The following is a 15,485-nucleotide window of genomic DNA, read 5'->3' as shown; positions in this document are numbered from 1 at the left end:
CCTCTGATCCCACTTCATGCAATCGAAACGGCCAACCGGAGCCCTGGTCATACTGTGGCCGCGTCATCACCACGTGCGGCCCTGTACTTCTGGTCACAGTAAGGTTTAAAAAACAAACCAAGAAAACCCTAAAACTCAGAAACCAACCAAACAAAAAACCAGAGTTTATACCTTCAAAACATTTAAAATTCAGCTTTATTCACTGCCCTGTGTTCCTGGAGCGTTTGTGTGTGTGTGCACGCGTGTGTGCGCGCACACACACACACACACACACACACTCTCCCTCTCCCTCTCCCAGCTCAAACCCCGTCCAGGATGCAGGCCACCCCCCTCCCTGCCATGCTCGCAGCCCCTTCCTGCAAGCACTGGGCTCTCAGTCCTAACTGAGCTGCGCTATAATATACACGTGTCTCCAAAATCTTATTAGGCTAAAAAAAATTACCTTAGGCCCTCGGAATGATGTGCCCAGGGAACTGTGCTGTTACTTGTTAAATCTTTCAATGTTACATCTATTTTCACAGGGAAACTTTGCCGAGACTTCAAAGGCAACCTCTCCGTACGGTCACCATACAGCTGTGGTCTTAATGAAGATGACCGAGGACTGACATTTCTTTGCAAGAAAACAAGAATGAGAGCCTGGTACCTCCTCTCGCAAAGTCAGGATTCTGCTCCATTTCCCAACCAGGGACCCACCCAGAGCTGAAAACACCTTCGGTTACCTAGATCTTCATTCTCCCTGTTGGCGGGCTTCCACGCTCCTCACCCAAATGCTCCAGAACCACTCACAGTGATGAGCTCACAGGCCGCCATCCGAGAGCCAAGGACTCTCACGCGCCTGCGAGCTCCGAGTGTCCTGCCTTTCTTCCTTCTGCTCCCGGTCCTGGAATTGCATTTCTAAGTCCTGGGCTGTCTCCACACCTCGCTCAGGCATCCACTGACTCACTCAAACATGGTTACTAAGTACTGATGTCCCATCAATAAGCAGAAAACTAGAACAGCCTTTGCCCTATGATGGGGCTGTGATCTTGTGAACAAGAACTTTTCTAAATTGATCACATCCATCTAAAGACTTTTCATAACAGAAGGATGCACAGTGGGCTAGAATACTCTGGGGAAGGAGTTTGGAGTAGTCAGGGAAGGCTTCTAGGAGGTGGTGATATCTGAATCTGGTCGGAAGACCAAATAAGAACTTTCCAGAAACAGGGCAGTCAGACAAGTTCCACTTTCTCCACCTTCCAAGTGCTTCTCCATCTGTACCCAAGGGAACCCCTCTAAACTGGCACTGAAAGAGAACACTGCCTAGGGGGCAATAATGCCCAGTTCCAATCCTTTCAAGGGCGACAGTAACACATCTGTTTACTTTCTGAGTTTCTTTCCTCAGATCTGTGAAAGAGGGAGGAAAAAGGCCCTGTAAGGCGGTCATAGATCATATCTAAGGCATGTGAAGGATTTAGTGCCGTGAAGCCATTCTGAACACTTACTAAGGAGAGTCCTGTCCCCTCCTTGCTGTGTGTGATCCCAGCCAAGCTGCTGTACCTGCTGCTTCTCCTGGTCCCTCTCCCTGATCTCTGCCACCTCGGTTGCAACTCTCTCTTCACTCAGCTACTGGCCCCCACGTTACCTGATCAGAGATACTTTCCTTGACCACAATTCTATGATCTCTTAAAAAGTGTTCTTGATTTACATAGTCTCTACTCCCAGTGTGTGGCCAGAACTCATGACCCCAAGATCTAGAGTCGCACACTCCGACTGAGGCAGCCAGGGGTCCCCTGACTACAGTTTTCAAAAGCCTCCCTCTTGCTGCTCTCGGTTCACCTGCTACGTTTTAATCCAGTGTCTCTGATCTGTCTCCTCCACAGAGGGCCACCTGCGTCACGGCAGGGACGTGGCCTTGCTCTCGCCGCCATATCCCGCACTCAGCACGGTGCCTGCACACGGCCAGCGCACGGCACTTGCTGACTCATGCACAGTGGAGAGTGTCGAACTGCACTGATACCCATCCTGCAGGGCTCGCGAGGGGCTCCACGAGACGGAGCGAGACAAGAGAAGCACGCGCTCGTGGTCGGCATGTCACGGGACCGCAGCTCCAGCCGGGAGCCAGGACAAAGAGAGTGGGCTCGCTGCAGGGGAAGCAGACCCCAGCCTGCAGGCCCGGGGCAGTGGGTTCTCTCCCTTGGGGGCCCAGGGCCACCCCCACGTGGTGCAGGTCTCCATGCTGCTCGGTAAAGCAACCCCCCGGGGCTGGAAACCGTACAGGCTTTCTGGGTATCAATGTAACAGCTTCCGGGTTAGTGTGAGGCAGGCTCCTGGTGGGCCGGATGTTAGGTTTTACGGTCTCTGTGGGGACATAAATACGCACACCTGTCAGCCCAGTTCACTGAAGGGAGTAGGCAGCGGTGGGATGACCAGGGTGCGGAGCAATCCAGAGCCACTGGTGTGGCTGCGAAAGGTCCCCTAAACCCCAAGTGCTCTCCTTCGCCTGTAGTGGTAAATGACCACAGTGACAAGCACGTTAGAGTGTCACCGTAAGAACGGGAATAGTGACACGGGTCCCGGCCAAAGGGACAGCTCAAGCAAGCTCACCGACTGCTGTGAGAGGGTGGGGGAAGAAGCTGGAAAACGTGTGTGTTGGCAGGGGGCAGCTCTGAGGGCTAAGCTCAGGGACCTAAACTTTGTCCAACTGTAAATTCCAACTGCCAGTCTCTGACCAGACAGTTGCCTATTTAAATTATATACACAGGATGGCAATGCGATTAATTAACCTGGAGAAGGGACTGCGGTCAGACCTGCGGCTATGGGGACAGCTAGGGACAATGAAGGCAGGACGGGAAAGGGTGGGTGGCAGAGAGAGGTAAAACCCAGATGTTCAAGGATGTCCGTTGCTAAAGACGCTGAAGTTCAAAGCCTGAAGCAGGCAGGACACGGATTAAAGGGAACCAGGAGAACAGAAGGAACCGATGTGACGGGTTTCTGAAGACCTCATCTGAGCCGCAGTCCCGACACACCTGACGGGGCACCCCTGCTCTCGCTTCAGCGTGGGATGGGGAGCACACTGGCCCCCACGGGGCTGGTGCACCTGCTTGTGGCCCAGAGCACGACGGCGCGGATCTCAGAGCGGCCCAGCTGGCCCCGATCTCACCTGTTCTACACGGCACACTGCGGGGCATCCCAGGGCGCCGCCGTCCTCTCCGCGGGACCCAGGCCTGCTCAGGGAGTGACTCCTCTGCCACGCTCACCACTTTAGCGCAGGCAGCTTTTGTCTGTGCAAATGGATCACAAACTCCCTGAGGGCCTGGTTAACGCCTGCCCCATGGTGGCCCAGCCCGCCGCTGGGTTTGGAGAGCACACCCGTGAAGGCAGCATGCCGGCATAAAGGACTATTCTTCCAGAACGTGCTGGCAAGCCCACAGCCCACCAGACATCTGACCGGCCAGGGCCCCAGCTCGAGTACCCAGAATGTTCTCCAGCTCGTCAGGGAATGACCGCAGTGCTCTGGCACATCTGTCCCACAGCTCATCACTAGAGTCTTTGCCGAGTGTATAAAGCTGGGCATGAACACTTCTTCAGAGAGTGTTGTGGGGTGTTTGTGCACAGTAAAAAATAAGCAATTACATTTGGATGCTGGAACACTAGGGAGGAAATATAGTCATCGACCTGGCAGAAGCATAAAACTAAATTTCAGAACAAATTAACTCAAGGGAAATAAAAAGAATAGGAATTAGGTTTCTTCTGAGTCACATTATTAGACACTGGAGTTATTAGGAAGCTGCTGTTGTAGAAACGTAGCACAGAGCTCCGACTGGACTGTAGATGGGCATGTGTGCATGTATGCACACGAATGTGCACACACATGCATGTCTGTGTGTTGCATTCACATGTGCACACATATGTGTGTCTGCATGTTGTGTTCACGTGTGCACACACATGCATGTCTGCGTGGACGTATAAAAGACACCAAACTTGGGTCCACAGAAGATGCTTCCCGTTCCTGCTTTCCTCATTTCCCACATTATTCAATGGGGGAAAATGGCATATATTTTTTGAAAACATACAAAGGAAAGCACACCATACTCAGGACCCCAGCAAAAAATAGTTAACATACTGCCTGTGCCAGTATCTTAACTATATCTCTTAAAAAAGCAATATTCAAACATGACTTGATGTTAGTTGTGAAAAACAGAAACCACTGGAAAACATTTTGCATTTTTTGAACTCAGAACAACAATAAATACACCAAGTACACACTGTTACATTCTAGGTTGCAAAGATACATTATAGCGGCAGGCTCCAGAGTGAGAGCGTTCGCTCTGAACAGGATCAACATAGCATCACAACTGAAGCGAAACTCGCGATTCTATATGGTCTTGGAAGAAATCCAGTATTACACATACGTCTTCTCTAGGGTAAATCTGTGAACCACATTTAAACCTGTTTAATGACGTTAAAATTCAGGAGCTTTGGGTCATCAGACTGCTTAGCTTTCTAAGCTACTCTAGAAAGAGCCATCACGACCGAGAGCCCCCTCCGGCTACAGCACCGTGAACGTTTCCGCGGGGCAGCTCACTGGCTGGGGCTTTCCGGGGGGACCTTCTCACCTGACACAGAGACCGCGTGTGTCCGCACGCCTTGCTTCTCGCTGTTGGCCGGCCTGAAACAGAGAGGAGCGCAGCCGTGAGCGCCTCGAGTCGGGACCACGCCGCTTCTCACGAAGACCACCCCCTTTCGAGGACCATTTTTAAGATGAAGTGCTACTACCCGAGGCACTTAAAATAGGCAGACCGCGCTACGGTTCTAGAAGTCAGGAATCACAACAGGCAACTGGAGGAACGCTGAGCTGCTCCGAGAAAGCCACTCGCGCCAGCGGTTTCCGCCCTACGCCTCCACTCCGCGTCGCTGGGTATGTGGGTCCAGTCAAGCTTTACACTGCGATGTGAGACTGCGGGGGACTGGCCTGCACTTACGAAGCAGAGGGAAGAGAGTCCCAGAGCTGGAATCACACTCTAAAACAGAATGTGAGACACTGGAGGGTCCCTGGCCCTTCTTCAGTTCACAGCATGCAAAGGGCCGGCAGGACACAGATACTTGTTCTCTGTATTTACAGACCGAAAACAAGTAAGCCTCGTTTATCTGGTTACTTGTTTCATGCAATGGCCCCACAACAGGTGTGTTTTACATATTCACCCACATAAAGTAAAATTTCGGCCAAAAGTCTTAGCGACACTTAAAATACAGAATTATAGTTCCGTTTTAAACTTTGAGAAAGCACAAAACACAGAGAAAGTAAAGGAACCCCAGACTCTTGAGATGCCAGAGCGAGCCGCCTCTGATGTTTCAATGGAAGACTCCTTCCAGGTCCTTACGCGTGCACTACAGAAACACCGAACAGAAAATGCCTCTAGCACATAGAATGGACCCTGGGAAACAGGGGACCCGAGAGCAGACCCCTCGAGAGCAGGAACATCCCGTACGTGGTCATGGGGCCTCTGTGGTCAGGGATCTCAGCACAGAGCCATGGGACCCGGCTCCTTTTACGGAGTTCTCTGTGTGTCCGAGATCTCACGATCTCTGAGGCTGAACCAGAGCTGCGGCGGGACACGTCAGCGGCTCCAGCGCCACGGCCCCTACCAGACTCCCTGCAACTCCCCAAACCGGGCGCACTGGGAAGTCCAGGTGCGCGCTCCCGAGAGCAGGCCTGGCCGTCCGCCTCCACACTCCGCAGGCCGCGGTCTCCGGGGACTGCGGCCACTCAGCCTGCCCAGCACCGCCTGCCACCAACGGCCACCACAGCGTTTGCTGCTCTATGATTTATGGCCATGGCGCCCTTTCAAAGTTTGCTTCTTTATTCAGTGTTTCTAGCGTCTGTTGCCACTTCTGACCTACTATACTCTCCATCCACTTCTGTACCTAGGTTTATGATTCTGTTTATGATTCTGTTTTAATCCTCAAAGTCCTCTCTCACAGGTTTTCTGCAGTTGAAGATATTCTGGGCTTAAGTTTCTGGCCTAACGTGGGACACTAATGAATATCTATTTAACATTACTGAGTTTGGGAAACACGCTGCCTGAGAGCTGAAAGCGAGCTGCTTTGGCCCATCCCTCCCCCGCCCACACAGCTACGGGGTACCCCTCGCACACCCGACACTCCCCGGTCAGGTCTGTGATGCCACATGACCCTGGCTGACCACGTGGCCCCAGGAGCATGGATAAGCAAAAAGGCAGTTCTGCGAGTGTGATAAGTCCTCCGGCAGGGAAGAAGGTGTTATGGGGTAGCACACGGGGGTGCCCTCCAGGACTGGACGATCGTGGGAGGTTTCTAGAGCCTGGAAAGCAGAGCAGGGCCAGGCGAGGGTACAGACACTGGAGTCGAGGGGCCTGGAAGTGAAGAGCCTGGTGGCACAGAAAAGGGGCGTTTACTTCGGCAACTAAAGGAAGTTGGACAGAGCCAGGAAGGGCAGGAGTGGTGATGCAACACGCCCAGAGGGGCCGGGGGGACCAGAGGTCGGGTCCGGCCCGCGGGCCCAAGGATGCTGGCCTGTACCTGCAGGGCTCCAGCAACGCCTGCAGGAGTCGTGAGACCGTTCCGGCCCCGGAGCACTCGGCACTGGGCTGCGATGCTTATTTACCCAGGTGTCTGCGCTGCCCAAGTTTAACCTTCATTTGGTGCCCGGTCCCTCGCACACTGGCTGACCCCAGAGAAGTTACGAAGTAAGTTCTTCTGGCATCACTGCCCAATTCTTTTTACTCTTCTAGATCAACACATCTACTACGAAATTTAGGATACAAGCAACTTAAGAAAGGAACTTAAATTACTTGTTTACTTTTCTCACTTGTGAAATGGCCAGAATGGCACCAGTTCTCAGGTTCGTACAAAGGAGAGTATAAACCATCAACAGTATTGTCCCCAGTCCTGTCACTGGGTGGTCCTCTGGCCACCCAATGAACTTAAGGTATGGGGAAAGTCATCTTACACTTCTGGTTAACCCTAAATACACAATTTACAACAGATTTGATGTCTTCCTGGAAATACTTGTTTTCTACCTCCCTAGTCATATACAGAGAAATTTGGTGATTCAGCCAAATGGGAAATAAAGCATGGTGATTGCTTGACAGTTTCCAACACGACTAAGTAACAAAATGCACAAGGCAGCACTTACTTTGGTATCGATGGCAAAGCCCGTTCACCTTCTGGAGAAAGAGAGAGAAAGAGAAAAATGAGGTTCCCATTTCTTTTGAAAAGATTATGTGTAGCAATCAGAGAACAGTCTTATTCGAGAATTTAATAAGGAAATTATACCATGTATCTTAGGCTTCGCGGTTCATTTTCAGTGTTTACAACGCACGTGAACTGACTGGAGGTGCCCGCTGTGCGGACGGTACTGCCCAATCACAGCGCAGCCCTGGGGCACTAGGTGGGTGGAGATGTACCTTCCGGGAGACCCCGTAAGATGAAGGACCTCTTCCGGTCAAAGTCAACATTCCTTTACAGCAAAGGACAGGCCATTTGTCCTTGGACAACAACCCTGAGTAGGAGCAACCCCGAGACCCGTCTAGGGAAGCACAACTACCAGGAAAACAAACCCCCGGGATGGAGGCAGAGGGACTGAGGCAACAGAGCCACGCGGGAAGCAAGTCCGCCTGCAGCACGTGACCCGGCGTGGGGTCACGTCCCCCCCATCACGGGGCTGGGCTCCTGGCTCCCGGCAAGGGCTCCTGCTGCTCTCACCCCAGAGAAGCACAGGACTCTGTCTGGTGGTTGACGGAGGCATGCTCTCGCTGCCCTCCTTCCAGAAGCAGGAAGCACAGATCCCCCAGGTCAGTACCTTCAGTCCATATACATCTCACAGGCACCTAACTAATCCCCTCCTCTAATCCGTCCCCGAGCTAAATTACTACCAGGACAATCTTCCCCTGTTACAAACCCATCAACTCATTCCCTTAAATTGTCATGTCTCTCATTGGCTTTAAGATTTTATTTTTAAGTAGAGTCTACATCTAATACGGGACTCGAACTCATAACCCTGAGGTTGAGAGTCGCATGCTCTGCTGACCTGAGCCAGACGGACGCCCCCCCGACGGCTTGTGAGAAGAAATGTAAGCGCATCTGCGTGACCCACAAAGCGCCGCTTCATTCTGCTGGTACAGAACAGCGGCCCGCCTCCGTCTTCGGGGTGCTGCCACCTACCACCCACCTCTCTGACGCCTGCCCAGGCAGCCGAGAGAGTCACCCGGCGCCATCTTGACTGCTGTCTGCGGTTCTGCTCCTTGCACTTGCCCTAGAACTCAGTGCCAAGAGCTCTCTGCCTCCAGAAGTCACCTTTGTCCTGTCTCCCCAGTCTTGTTCTGCACCGTCCCCTGGTCCCCAGTGACTGCATTCCATACTTCCCTGAACACACCATGCTGCCTGCACATTCCAACCCTCAAGAGAAGCTCTTCCTTCCTGTAGAAAGACCTATCGCTCCATTTCTCCAAGCTCAGTTCAGTGGGGGACGGACTAGAGGGGTGGAGGGGATTTGGGAGGGCACTTGTTATGACGAGCACTGGGTGTTTTGTGTAAGAGACGAGTCACTGAATTCTATTCCAGAAACCAATATTGCACTGTATGTTAACTAAAATTTAAAATAAATAATAAATAAATAAGTAAATAAATGATATAATATTTAAAAAAAAAAAAGGCACGCTCCATTCGAGCACAGCATGAGCTCCGGGGAGCCCTTCCTACAGTCCCCGGGGTGGCTCTGGCGGTGCCGCTGTGCTTCTGCCTCATTCCGGGCACTTCCAGGATCAGAGCACTCGAAGGTCGGACTTAACCTGCACACAGGTGGCTCTAACACCCCGCAGGGCTCCCAGCACTCAGAAGCTTCTCAGACCACCGCTTGGTAACTGAGAACTCAGTGAGCCTTGGACCTCACGTGAGTGACTCTTTCTGAGCGACAGTTTACCTATGAAACAGAAGTCGGACTGTCCGGTCTGCAGGGACAGTGGGGAGGCATGACTAGTGCAGAACCCAGACCACTACCGTGTGACACCCCATATGCCACCACAGCTGCACCCACACGGCCTGGCTCTGACTTCCTGACATCCACATTTCAAGCAAAATAACGGAGGCACGAAGGCCAAATGTGGAGTCACTAGAAAATCCTATCATTAGCTGACCGCCATGAACACTCCAACCACGTCTAGCCCACACCCACCACAGCCAGTTAGTAACGGCTTTGCCCGTGACACATCAGTGTGGCCGCTAGCTGTCTGCACTCTTTGTTGCAATGTCTACTTCCTGGAGAGAAAAGAGACCCGTTCATAAACACTTGGTTACCAGAGACTTCCTGAGCGGCTGGGCAGGGGCAGAAGGAGAGCTGTAAATGAGCTGGTTACCAACGGAGCGTCCTGAGAGTACGTTTTCAGGAAGCGGGAAAGTTACCGATCACTGAGTACAATGGCAACACACACCAGAAGCAGCAGTTATAAAAACTCAGCACTCACCGACTGAAATGCCTGGTTCCCCTGTTAATTTTTAACATTCCCTTAAATTTAGAAGCTGAATGCCTAACCTACGATTTCACGTGTCATTCCCACGGCAAGTATCTTATTTTCTGGAGTAAATCCTTTAGGAATTAGGATGTATCCACAAATGTAGGTTACAACCTACATTTAACTTCTAATTTTTGAATAAAAGTTTTTATCTGTTTTTTAAACTGAACAATGCGGGCTCCCTGTAACCATCTCCGTGGGGAGGACGAGGACACGCCGAAGGCTCCTCGCCCGCTTCAGACACATCTCCACCTCCCGGAGCCCCCCCCGTGCACCGTTGGCCACTGGGCTGCCCTGACTTCCCGACCGCGGACACTTGCGAACACACACACAGTTTGGCGACACATGTGTGTCTTTTAGCGCGGCAAGAGCGCCCCCCGATGGTTCCCAGCTGTGGTGCACTCTCCGCGGGCAGCACACCGCCTCCTTCAGGGACCACTTCCCACCGTGTGGACACGCGTGTGGACGCTCGGGCAGTTTCTGGTTTTGAGCTTCTACACACACTGCAGAGTGAACACCCCGGGCCAGTCTGGTTCTGCGGGAGGATTTCTAGAAGGCGAACAATGGGCAGGGGCGCCCCCGCCACGCTGGCCGCCGACACCTCCCACGGACACCACCAGAGTGTGCGGGCCGGTCTTCCCAGACCCGCCGAGGATGGGTAGGAAGATCAGTCACTTCACCAGACCGAAACCAGAGAAGGCGCTCTGTCGCCGCTGGTGCCCTGCTTCCTGTGCATCTGCGTGTCCGCTCTCCTACAAGGGGCCCGTGCGCCCACCGGCTCATCTCAGCGAGCGAAGAAGACGCGAGAAGGGAGATTTGGACTCCTTGCTGTCTGTGCCACCGATGTTCTCCCTCCTATGTCTCAGCTTTAAAAGAATGTTTCCTTCACTGACAGAAGTGCTCTCATGTTTACACAACCCGCCTGTCAGTTCTGGTCTAGCTCCCCTCCGGGCCGGGACATCTTGGAAGCGTGGATCCCTCCCTCACAGGTGCAGGCTCGCTATCATCCCGCGCACAGGAAATCCCCCGAGGAATGAGGACATTACGACCCTATGTTAACTTGCATAATCCTCTCCCCTGAGGGAAATCTGACGAAAATTGAAAAACTGCCACTGAACTTCCTTGGACGGCGTAGGCTAGCTAGCGCCCTACAATAAGGGCCAAGGTCATTCAGCAACTCTGGAGGAACTTGGCTCAGGATATCTTGCTATGTATGGCTCTAATTCTGTTGTCTGTCCCAGTAAAACCACCATTAAAAGTGCTGTGTGAGTGCAACATAATTGTGGCGGTCACAGAACGAATCAGGTGCACCTGAGCACACTCAGAGCTCACAGCAGAACCTGTGGATCACCTAGAACAGGTGTCTGTGCTGTGCATGTGAACATGTATATGCTGCTTACCGCGTAACAGTTTACAGTCTAGAGAAGACACACGGGCGTATCCGTGTTCGCGACCGCACGCTGCCAGGGAAGTGGAGCACTGCACTGTAGAGACGCGTTCAATTTATTAGACATTTCAAAAAAATCTAAATTAAAAAATGCTCATGTGCTCTTGTCCACAAGTATTTCGGACTATAACCCACTAAAGATGTTTGACTTGAAGTACATCTCCACTAGGCAGTAGAGCTTCGCTCAGGCATCCAGGATAGAAGTTGCGTAAATAAATTAACATGCTGGGACTGAGAACGGGGTAAGTAAATTATGGAGTCTAGTATCTCATTCTGTAAAGACAACATAAAATTGCTAAGCGCACCCTACTAGGATTTTATGAGAAGCGTTTTTCCCTTGTGCTCTAGTCAGACGCAAGAAGAACTTAATGCCTCTCGGTGTACAAGACGTGATATCAAGATGTTTATCCCTAAGGGGGGGAAGAGCCAATTGAAAACTAGCACGGGAAGGTGCTGAAGTTTCAAACATGGCAAGGCTGGTGTATTCAGTGCTCAGTGTCTCAGTGTTATTTTTGTGTGGACAGACATACTGATTAGGAACATTTGGTAAATTAGGATAAAAATTGTTAAATTATTTACTAAAAAGGAGACAGGCAATATGTCACATTGAACACTTTCACAAAATACTATCTTCGGGGAAAGAAATTTTCCCAACACATTTAAATAAAACTTGCAAGGTTATACCCGTGCTTGAAGCACAAGATGAAAAATCAGGAGTTCATGTCTGCACGAGTTTTAACTTTAGAAGCCTTTAGACCTTTCTAAAAGCAACTTCGTTACTACATTCCATACAAAGAAAGCTACTATAAATCGAAATATACACTATATTTTAGAAAAGAGTAGGTTTAACTGGTGTGATCGTGGTGTCACACGGTTTTTACTCGATCAGGCGTGTCCCAGAAGCCACACGCCGAATGGCCTCAGGCAGTGGCTTCAGCTACTGTCTTCGGAGCACAGCACGAGACTAACTTTGAAACAAATGTCCCAGGGGTTCCTCTGCTTCACACGGCTCCCCACCACGGCCCCGCCTGCTCCCTCTGCCCGCTCTGTCAGCACAGGGCACAGGGCAGCCGGCAGGCCGGGCATCCTGTGCGTCTCCACCGGGAGTTCGACTCCATCATCCGCCCTCCCGGCTCCTCTCCGGGCTGTGTACACAGCACTCAGCCCCTCGGGACCACGTTCCTGGGAGGGTCCTGGTCACGGGGGCAGTCCTCCAAGGACCCTCGGTCTCCCTGCCCCAGAGCAGGCAGCTCCGTGGGCACCACTGTGGACCCGCCTCCCAGGCCGTAAAGCAGGTGACCTTCTGTGCGGATGGGGACGGTCGGAGTCCAGGCGCACACGGAAGGTCGGGCTCGCAGGCCGGCAAGCAGCAGCCACGGGATCAATGCGGACATGACGGCCGCCGCACGTGCCACACGGCTCCAGCCCCTTACAGAGGTGAGTCATGTACCCGCCCCAAACCATAAAAGAGAGGCGGCAGCACTCCGTGTGTGTGACAGCGGGAGACCCGAGCACAGGAAGGGTCAGCAATTTACAGGGAGCCGCTCGGAGGACCTGCGATTTGAACATACAAACGGATACATTGCTAAAGCCCAGATTTTTCCTGCTACCATGATGCTATTATCCTGCCGGGAACACTCTGCTTGATTATTTCAGAAATCCAAATCTTCTGAAACAGCCCTTCGCAGTGCCTTGCAAGTACCCCAAGTCACTTCTGAAGTGACACAGTCTTGCTTCTGGGACAAGTATTCATTCTAATCACTGATCTGACATCACAACTTAGAACTAATTTTGTTCTGTGCTCTAAGCTTTTGAGATCTATTAAAAAAAAACAGATACTTTATTTTACATGAGTTACAAAGGAGACCTGAAAACAGACAAACATCCAAAACACTGTCCCGAAAGTTTATATACAAACACTGCCAGCACTGGACGGCACTCCGGCGTGTTGCCCGAACCCAGCAGCCTGAACCCAACAGTGCTTCCCTGTGGCTCTTCTAGTCAAACGCGGCTCAGAGGCTGCACCCTGCCCCGCTTCCCCCAAAAAGCAAGAACATAGACATACGGGGCTGAATTACTCATCTGGTCTTCAGAGTCGTCTGAAAGAAGGAGCAGAGGCTTTGGGGTGAGCTCGCCTAACCGCTCCCTCGGGGCTGCTCAAGCAGAAGCAGGACCTCACCTTTCTGGGGTCTGATGATAAAAGACTGTGTGGCCCCGTTCACCAGCCGGCAGTACCCATCTATCAAGTCCGCCATATTCTCGGCGATGGTTAGGGACGGCGCTGTCACTGTCAGAGGCTAAAAGGGGAAAAGACCAAGAGAGAGGCGTTATTGTTCTCTGCAGTCATCAAAGGGGCAGCTGCACTGTGACATCAGAGCTCTAGATACACTTGGAAACAGAAGAGTGACAGCGACACAGATTTGTCATAAAGTTGGCGTGAAAAAGGAAGTTTGATATTTAAGACGTTATTCCTAGAACATGTGACAGAAGGCGGCCCAGACAAAAAACAGAGCGGCCCAGACAAAAACAGAAAAATCACTTAAAACTGAGATTCATTTTCTAGAACTGAAAGAGGCAAAAAAAAAAAAAAAATTATTTCCCTTCAGAGTGTCTGGCCCCTCGGCACATCTAATTAAGGGAAGAAGTTAAAGAATTAGTGTATTTCAAGTGTGGCCTATTTTAGAAACTAAACATGGAGTACATTTTTATCAATTATCCATCATCATTTTTCTAGCATTAAAGAAAATTACTAAAATCTCATTATTTTTAGCATGCATAGCATGTTTTGCCTAAGAGGTCAGAAATCACTGTTTTCACTATCAGACCTGCAGTTCTGATAAACTTCCTTAAGACTGATCACTAGCGATTACCCGGGAGATGATCACAGCTGTTCCTTCCTGCCCGACACAGGGATGCCCTCGTCCGAGCAGTACCCCGCCCCCACTCAGCCTCGGACACACCTTCCCGGTGCTCGACTCCGTGTTCGGAGCTCTGGCCACAGTGGGGCAGAACAAGAAAGTTACGGAGATGCTGTCGGGAAATTTTAGCTGGCAACAGTTTCCGTATTTCAGGGTTTCATTTATTCACCTCGGAGAATCAAAAATGCACTTCCTAGAGCCTCAGAAATGTCACCGCTCCCAAGGCAGAGAGAACAAGTGACAGATAAACCCATCTGAGGAAAGGCTGTCGCCACCCAAAGACCACGGGTGGTACGCGGCACAACGAGAGGTCTGAATGCGTGCTGTGCGCCACCATCCCCGTCGTTCCGACTCCTCAATACAGAAGCGTCCTCTGCCTGTTGATCAGAGAGGGTGCCCTGGTGCACAGTTGCCAGGTGACGCCCTCTCTGGACCGGGCCACGCTGCCTGCGGACTAAAAGCGCGGGCCCCAGGAGGCACCCCATCTCCACCACTTGGGCAGGCCTCCTTGGCTGTACACTGGGGACAAAGGATCTCAAAAAACTTCTTTCGCTGGGTTCTGAGAATGACCCATGTCGCTCCTGGCTCCTGTGCTGAGTGTCGAAGCGGCGGGGGACCCAGCCGGCAGGAGCTGCTAGCTGGCGACCCGGCCCGGCAGGCACAGCAGTCTGGGAACGATGCTGCTCGCCCAGGGGACCCGCGCGTTCACACGCTGACGACCGTGGCAGTTCACAGGACTCTTCAACCGCCCTGATGTGCGCCGGACCGGCTCTCCCGTCTGTCACCTGCTCTACTCTGGGGGACACGCACTCATCGCGACCGGAGACAGAGCAGGAGCACGTGCGAGAAAGCTGGCATTGCGAGGGTGCGCGGAAGCCGCATCCTTACCTCGGGCGCGCCGGCGATTTTCAGCTGCAGCATCCCTTTCCTGTCCTTGTCTTCGCTGTTTGAGTACTGAATGGTCTGCACTTGATTGAAGTCGGCCAGATGTGTGGGCTTGGGAGAGAAAAGGCAAACCTCTGGGGACCCCAGAAAAGGACTGTCCGGTACTGTGTGACCCTCTTGCGGTGCCCACCCCGCCGCACTCTCCCGAGGGCCTCCTCCCAGGGACCGCGTCCATCAGCCCCAGCGGGGTATTCGCCTCCTTCGGAGCAGTCCCGGGACAGCCAGGAACCGTCTGCTCACTGCCAGTGAGGGACAGGCCTGCTGTCCGCTGCTAATGACCGAGCAGGAGCACTCTGGCTGTCAGAGCCGGCCGGGGAGTCCCAGGCCCCAGAGAAGGAAGGAACGGAACCAAGTCCTGGAGTGACTCGCTCGCTGGCCTTGGGGGGGAGCCGCGTGTGGGTCGTGCCCCCTTCTCACAGGGAGGGACCTGGAGCACTCCCAGCGTACCCTGAACTAGAGCGCATCTCTGAGTGTAACGGCGCCAAAGGGGTGGCAGGTGTCCAAAGGACCCTTCCCAGAAACGCATGCCAACAGAGACTTCATTTCTCCAAAAAACATGCCCATTTGTCCCTTACCCTCCCAGCAGCTCATGACGACAGTTTGCTGTGATGATTCCCACACATTCATTCACAGCAGTTCCCCAATCGC

General features: G+C 52.3%; 1 protein-coding gene across 16 annotated transcripts in view; it reads right to left on the bottom strand.

Annotated features, from left to right (window-relative positions):
* PTK2 (protein tyrosine kinase 2) overlaps positions 1-15,485 on the bottom strand; it is a 245,677-nt gene that overhangs the window by 80,959 nt on the left and 149,233 nt on the right. For all 16 annotated transcript variants that reach the window (XM_044244883.1, XM_044244884.1, XM_044244882.1 and 13 more), the window contains 4 exons: positions 14,781-14,888; positions 13,154-13,271; positions 7,154-7,184; positions 4,596-4,648 (listed from right to left, as the gene is read on the bottom strand). In XM_044244883.1, coding sequence (XP_044100818.1) covers positions 4,596-4,648; positions 7,154-7,184; positions 13,154-13,271; positions 14,781-14,888 — 310 coding nt within the window. The remainder of the gene's footprint in view (positions 1-4,595; positions 4,649-7,153; positions 7,185-13,153; positions 13,272-14,780; positions 14,889-15,485) is intronic.

The sequence above is a fragment of the Neovison vison genome, chromosome 4 (genome assembly GCF_020171115.1).
Source record: "Neovison vison isolate M4711 chromosome 4, ASM_NN_V1, whole genome shotgun sequence".
Classification (NCBI taxonomy): Eukaryota; Metazoa; Chordata; class Mammalia; order Carnivora; family Mustelidae; genus Neogale; species Neogale vison.
Note: the sequence above shows the minus strand (reverse complement) of the source record. Positions and strands in the feature narration are given on the sequence as shown.